This window comes from Cyprinodon variegatus, unplaced genomic scaffold (genome assembly GCF_000732505.1).
Source record: "Cyprinodon variegatus isolate N-32 unplaced genomic scaffold, C_variegatus-1.0 Scaffold110, whole genome shotgun sequence".
In the NCBI taxonomy this organism is placed as follows: domain Eukaryota; kingdom Metazoa; phylum Chordata; class Actinopteri; order Cyprinodontiformes; family Cyprinodontidae; genus Cyprinodon; species Cyprinodon variegatus.
The window spans coordinates 1337080-1344380 of NW_015150563.1; the positions used below are offsets into that span (position 1 = coordinate 1337080).

Consider the following 7301-nt stretch of genomic DNA (forward strand, 5'->3'; position numbering starts at 1 on the left):
TAATCATAAATCTAGCAGCTAGAAGTCATTTTAATCTAATCCAGATTCAGACCTTTTTCCCTCTTTCCAGGCTAAAACTGCTCCAATCTTCCTTCAGACAGAAAATAGTTACTGAATTGAGGTTTAAAAATGGCACCTTCCAAATGCCACATTTGAGTCTGAAGAGGAAACGTCTCTGGAGGCATTTTGATTGTAAATTTTACAAAAACATTTTAAACTGTTCTACTGTAGGAATCGACAAAAAGCAAAGATTCAAAGGGCTTCACTGTCACTAGATTCAGACCATGAGCAGCTGAGGACGGCCTGTTGGACTCAGACCGACACTGGCAGGAAATATCTAGAGTTGTAGATGGTCAGTCAGTAAGGAGGCCATCGCGACAGAAAATAGACCTCAGTGTGCACAAAAAAAACAAAACTGAATTATCCTGTTGCAAAGGATTTGAGGCAGAGCAGTTTTCTGCAGCTTTCAGCTGCTTTGTTTTTTTCTATATCAAGTTTAACTTTGATCTCCATCTTTTTGCAGATTTAAGCAGAAAACTTGGATATTTAAAGGTTTTTAAGTATTCAGTAAAGCACTAAAAGGTCCAGAGGGACAAACAGACATCAGGTTCTGCAGAACCAGGTGGGTCAGACAGAAGAAAAATACAGAACACATTTTTTATTTCAAAATAAAAAAGTAAAATATTTACAGATTGAAATAAACTGATCAGTTTTATACACAAAGATGTTCTTTCATCTTCCTCGATAAGCCCCGCCCCCCTGCTCATGGCCAGGGCTTCTGACCTCCAGGTATCTGGTCTGAGGGGACGGAGGCAGCAGTGTGAACCCAGAGACGGCTGCTCCACCAAAGGCGGTGATGGGACTTCCTGTTTCCTACCGGTTAGAAACAGGCTGTGTGGTCAAATGTTGAAGCCGGCGGTCCGTCCTGGACATAAGTTTCAGTCCGTTAGCACCGTGTGCTGACGCTCAGTGGATGAGGCGGGGGTCACTCTGACTGGTCGCCCTCCTTCTGTTTCTTTTTCTTCTTCTTGGGCTTTTCAACCACCTGGAAGACAAAGCTCACAATCAACCATCTGCAGCGTTTCCAGGAGGGAGAAGTGATGCGACGTGGGACTGACCGGCGTGTCCGGCTCCTCCTCCGTTTTTTCCGCCTCCTCCAGTTTGGCTTTCTTCTCCTTTTTTTTCTTCTTCTTCTCCTTCTTGATGTCGTCTGCAGACGGCGTGCTGGGCTGGGCCGTTTCTCCGTCGCTCTCCGCTGCCTCCCTCTTCCTCTGAAGATCAAAGGGACAAACGGTCAATGATCCAAACATGGTCGCTATTTTACCAGGCATTAAATCAGCTCATGCAGAAATTCCCAGTTAATCCTCTTAATATCCACCATGTCTTAAATAATCCTCACCTTTTTGCATAAACATATGAAAAAGCAAATAATTTAGGAACTTTAAGCCCAAATTAAACGCATGACACATCATTTGAAAGCTAATTTGTTTCTAAAAATATAAATGAAAATAGTGCGACTAAAACACAGCCTAAACTGCATCAGTTCAAACATGACTCAGTTTTTTTTTTATATAGCAGTAAGAAGGATGTTTGACAGGCATGTTGTTGTTTTACAATTATTCTGCATCATGTCAACAACTGCAGAACATTCCAGACTTCTAGGTGTAACGGTCCTAGAGATAAGGGACGTACTTCCGGAGTCAGCGTCTCCAAAATATGACAAATTATTCCAAATTGTGCTTATTGCTTTTTTTAACAATTTAACCAGTATTATATTAAAGCTTACTGATGGCTGGACATGCGTTAAGTTAAACAAACTTTCTCGATTAAAATTTTCTCTGATCAGGAGAATGGAATCAAAAACGATGTTCCTGAAAAGAGGAGCATTACCTTCGCTGAAGCGTCGCCTGAGGCTGCGGCTCCTGAAACGCTGCAAAGAGAAAAACATTTAGGTTAGACGTGTTTAGAGACGGTCAGAGCCGTCTATAGCACCATCTGTTCTCTGCTGGGCTGAACCCTCAGCTGATCGCTGAGCGCAGACGCCCAGCAGAGCGTTGCTTTAGCAGAGTGACTCCCTGAAAGAGCACGTCAGCTCAGACTGGGATAACTCTCTGCAGAGAAGCGGGGCTCGCCACGCCTACCTGTAGTCCACGTACTGCTCCTTCCAGTCCTGTGGCGTGCTGCCGTTGGGTTTCCCATGCTTGTCCAGGAGCCCCTTCTGGATCATCATCTTCTTCTGGCTCGCCTAATTCAAAGAAAACGTAATCCATCAGACCACAGCACAAACAGACTGAAAACAGAACCTGGAGCTCCAGCCGTACCTTGGGACCCAGGCCCCACTTGCGAGGATACGTGTCCCTCTCCATGATGACCCTCTTGATCTTTGCAACGACGCCGTGATCGCATGTAGAAATGACAGCGGTCGTCATCAGAGCTACGGCTGTGAGAAAAGAGGAGGAGCTTCAGTCTGATTGGCCGATCTGTCGGTCAGGTTAGACGTTCTGATGAACGCCATCAGGTAAGGGTGATAGATAGCAGGTCATCACTGCTCGAAAGCTGCTGCATCTATTCAACTCATCATGTGGCCTCCACTCCTCGGCCCGCTGGGACCAACCCTCACCTGTGCAGATGGCCTCGCCCTTGGTCGTTATGACGACGATGTCCTGGTTGACCTCAATGCCGTCTTCGTAGCGGAGGACCCCAGGAAGCATGATCTTTGCGCCGTAGCAGATGGCGTTCACCTGCAGACGGATGAAAAGGTTAGAACCCCTGAGGCAGCAGCAGAGAGACGCGCTCATCCACCGTCCTGAGGAAGACTCACCGCGCTGTCCTTCATCACCAGCCGCTTGTACGACACCAGCAGCTTTTCTAGGGGGAAGATGACTCTCCTCAGATACGTCTCATCTTTATTGTGATCAAACTGCCACTGGGCATCTAGAACATCGTGCATTGTCACCATGTTGTCCTGAAAGCACAGACGGGTCGTTTGTTAGCAGCACTGAGGCTCAAAGGTCAGGATACTCTGACCATCGCGTCTCCGCTGCTTTCTGCTCTTCCAAAGTCTAATTAACAACTCGGCACTGAACAGCAGAGCTGGACTCAACGCTTTGGACCTGGAAACAGGAAGTCCTTCTCACCTTCTCTCCCAGGACTCCGGAGCGAACCCGGCGGAGCTCCTGCATCTGACCTCCCACACCTAGCAGCAGCCCCAGGTGGACACACAGGGTCCGGATGTAGGTCCCAGCCTCACAGCTGACCCAGAAGATGCCTGTAAATAAATAAAATGAGGATGGAGTCTGAGCCACTGCAGCCGACCCTGGTTCTAACTGGAAAGGGACTGATTGGACCTCAGGCAGAACTAGTTCTGTTCCAAGACCAAAAAGGTTCACATTAAAAACTTTGGATCAGCGTCACCCCCCCTCTATGTCTGCCATTAATCAAAATGTAACCCTTGATAGCAACGAGACTGAACAGGAGCACCCTCTAGTGGACAATGACCAAAGTAGTAATGAAATTATCTTTAAGAGGATTTTCTTTTAGGGCCAGGCTAGAGGCTTTATTGACATACAAGAATAAATTCATAACATTGAGAATAATACTCTAAAGTAGAAACATGATGACTTTCAGCTTTATTTTACAACATTATCATCATGTTATGACCTTATTGTTGTATAAACACAAACAATCAAGCCGGACTCTGATACTCCTATATTTAAATAAATCTGATGAAAAAAATTGAATCAAATAAGTTGATTTGGACGAAACTAGATTGATGAAAACTTATTGGTCCCTTCCCTGAACTACAGACGACATCAGATAAATCTTCCTTTTTTACAGCTGATAAATGGATAAGGTTCAGGGTGGATGGGGAGTAAAAACGGCTCCAATCTCAGCCTGACAGAGCTGCTGATGAGAACCTTCTCTAAATGCAGAAAGACGAAGTGGTTCCTCACCAAGCCTCCTCTCTGGATCATATTCTATCAGCTTGCTCTCATAGATGGTCCGGACCCTCAGCTGGCGTTTGACGGCAGCGATCAGCGGCGGCCGCTGGAACAGCGCTCCGGTCAGCGTCTCCATGGCCTGCAGACATCAGGAGAACATCAGATGTTTCACCGCTGTGGGGCTGAAATCGGCAGCAGATTGTAGCACCCAGAGGAACCTACCCGGGCCAGAGTGTGCTCATTCTCGATGGCGTTGTGCAGCCGAACGATTCCCACGTACTCTTTACCTGCAACCCAGAGCAGAGAAGGCGTGACTCTTCGTGCTGTTCCCATCCCTGTCTGAACACAAGCTTACAGATGGGGCATTTCTGGCGCCCGCCACCAGTCAGGAGAACCCACCAGCGCTCTGCTGGGACTTGACCAGCCGTGTGGCGCGGTCTATGCAGACGATCAGACAGCCGGTGACCTTGGGGTCCAACGTTCCACTGTGACCCGTCTTCTCCACCCGTAGAATCCTTCGGATCCACGCCACCACCTCATGAGACGACGGGTTGGCCGGTTTGTCCAGGTTAATGAAGCCGGACCTGACGGGACCAGAAACCAGCCGATCAGAACCACTCGTGACCCGGCACAGGCGGCGAGTCGGCACCAACTTACTTGACGTAGTCGGTGATGTTCCTCTTCAGGGGGTTGCTCCCGCATGGTATCGGTGTGTAATGGGCCGTTCGAATGTTCAACTTATGGAAGTTCTGCAGGAAACAGATCAGACGTTTTAACCATATTTGGAGCAGACAGGAAACGGCTGCCAAACATTAACCAACCCCAACCTGTGAAACTGAACCTTTCTGCTTTCTATCCGATTCTAATTGATTAAATGAGCCGTCTGATCTCCTGATCTGCAGCTGACCGGAGCAGAACCGTCTACAGCTGCCCCCCACTGGAGGCCCTGATCTGACCCTGCAACCGATTCAATGTGATCAGAGCAGAAAGTCGTCTTGGCCACAGCCTGGTTGAGTCACACCCCCCGTGGGGCTTCTGGCGGTCCTCTGGCAGAACGCCATGATACCTCCAGCACCCCGGTGGAGAGGCCCCGCCCCCAGAACGGAAGCAGAGGCAAGGACTGCAACAGGACAGCAGCACTCAGCGAATGGATAAACTGCTTCATCATTTCACATCATCCTGCAGGTTCCTCCCCCCCACTCTGTGGCCTCTGACCTTTAACAGCAGGGGCCACTGTGACGTCTCTAGAGAAGCAGCCGTCGACTCTGGCTTGATGAAGAAGTCTCCGCTCTGTTGGATCTCCTGAGAAGCAGAAGCAAACGCTTAAACATCCAGAGAAGAAAGTCGGCACATCGTAAAGCTTCAGGTCAAGTTTCCACAAACCCCAACTACTCCTTCGCTGATTCTCTTCGACTTCTTCTTCTTCTTTACGGATGCTGAAACCACAGAAGGAAAACATGGTTGGATCAAAGTAACTAACATTAGCTCCATGTAGAAATAGCGGCTGCAGACTGATCTGCAAAACTTGGGAGCTGAAGATCAGAAGCTGTTTGCCTCCTTGGTTTCTACATATTTGCTTGTGGTTCAGGTTAAACGGTTCATCTGTTTCCATAAACTGGGTTTCCAGGGTTTATACAGGAATGAATAACTCAAATTTAATGCTTTTTAATGCTCTTAGAAATTTTAATGCCGCCGTCAGGCTGCATCCTCGTTTTCCAACCACTTTTGTTCAAATTTGCTCTCTCTTTCTCAGACTCAAGCTTCTATTCTGAACATTCAGCTTTGCGATCAACCGGAAACAGTTCCACGCAAATATACCGTGATATAATATGTCTGAGGAAATTGTTTTTTTAAAAACATTTTTAATAAAGCATTTTAAATGCCACAATAAACACGTTTAATAAATTTTAATGCCAATTAAGGCCATAATTTAAAATGACCCGCTGAAACCCTGGGTTTCCTCTGGTTAAGGAGCAAATCTGGGAGCTAAGGTCAGAGCCTCTGAAATAAACTTTTTGGTTGTGTTTGCAATTCCAGTTCCTGAGGGTTGGCATCCTGCAGCTTTTAGATTCACTCTTGGTCCGACACACCTGATGCATATGGCTGCTACCTCCTCAGTATTCATCCAGATTCTTCCATCAAATTCAGGCATCCCCAAGGCGGTCCTGGAGGGCCGCTGTCCTGCAGGTTTTAGAGGTTTCTGAGCTTCAGCACATCTGATTCTGATTAATGTAGTTCAGCAGAAGCCTGATAATCAGCTAACAATGGAAATCAGCTGTGCTGAAGCAAAGAAACATCTAAAACCTGCAGCCATAGAGGATAGACTTTGGGGATTCCTGATCTGGACACTCTGTAGGCTTAGCTGCAGAGTAGGTGAGGAGGGGCCACACATTCTTCTTCGTGCGTTCCAACTGAAGGACCACGTGCTGAAAACAGCACGTGTTGCCCCGCGCAGCAGCTAGCTCTGCAGCTAGCAGGCCACTGAGGTTTAAAATCCGCCAAATAAAGAGAAGCTAAACGTCGATTACAGACAGACTGGCTGATCCACCGGCATAGAATAGAATAAAATAGATTAGACACAGATCGGTTCAACTATGTCTATATTAAAGCTGTTCTACAGTGATGCGGGTTAAAATCAGAACAAACTTTTCAGCCATGACAGCGCTTCATTTTTAGTTTTCCTGTAATAATCATCATTTCACTGGTTGATTTGGTGAGTGGGATCCGCTGGATCACAGGTCCGATTCTCACCACGTGTTTCCCCACTCCACGCAGACATAGTTCACGCGCCTGGTGCTCCACCATTAAAAAATAAAAGTTTAACCTAAGTCACTCACCTAAATGCGTACAGTTTGGATCTAAGCATGTTTTTTTGCAGAATAGCTTTAAAATAACTATTAATCTGAGCTACACTTTAGACTAAATTACCAAAGTAGCTTAATGGCTGCGATAAAATAACCCAGATTATATATTTAGATCATTTTCTAGAGAGAAATTCCTCCAAATGACGAGAGGAAGTTTAAAGTTTATCATTATTTGATCAGAAATTACTAAAATGTGACCCGCGTGCCGCACACTCACCTTCTGTGTCCGCCATCTTCTCCGAAAAGACTGAACCTTCACCGGAAGACGAGATGAGGAGGACTTCTTCTTCTTCTTCTGTTAGCTTCAATGTGGGCCACAATGTGCGCACTGCTGCCCCCCTCAGGTGGAGTGTCTCCCCTGTTCTCCAACCTGCAGGTGTGTTTCACTGAATCAGGAACCTTCATTATTTCAGTAAGCTGAATTTATAGACCTAGATCACACAGAGCAGGATTTATCTCAGGCAGTTATGGTTGATTATCTAGAATAAGGAGAATT

The 7301-nt window shown here is 46.6% G+C and overlaps 1 protein-coding gene across 1 annotated transcript; it reads right to left on the minus strand.

Annotated features, from left to right (window-relative positions):
• Nucleotides 1-643: 643 nt before the first annotated feature.
• Nucleotides 644-7094, minus strand: dkc1 (dyskeratosis congenita 1, dyskerin). Its single transcript, XM_015374884.1, has 15 exons — nucleotides 7023-7094; nucleotides 5325-5377; nucleotides 5157-5243; nucleotides 4599-4690; nucleotides 4341-4525; nucleotides 4164-4228; nucleotides 3954-4080; nucleotides 3138-3268; nucleotides 2822-2965; nucleotides 2621-2741; nucleotides 2322-2440; nucleotides 2142-2245; nucleotides 1891-1930; nucleotides 1119-1271; nucleotides 644-1045 (listed from the first exon to the last, which is right to left on the minus strand). Exons 1-15 carry the CDS (start codon nucleotides 7036-7038, stop codon nucleotides 986-988), a joined length of 1497 nt encoding a protein of 498 aa, XP_015230370.1. The 5' UTR covers nucleotides 7039-7094; the 3' UTR covers nucleotides 644-985.
• Between the last annotated feature and the right edge of the window lie 207 nt (nucleotides 7095-7301).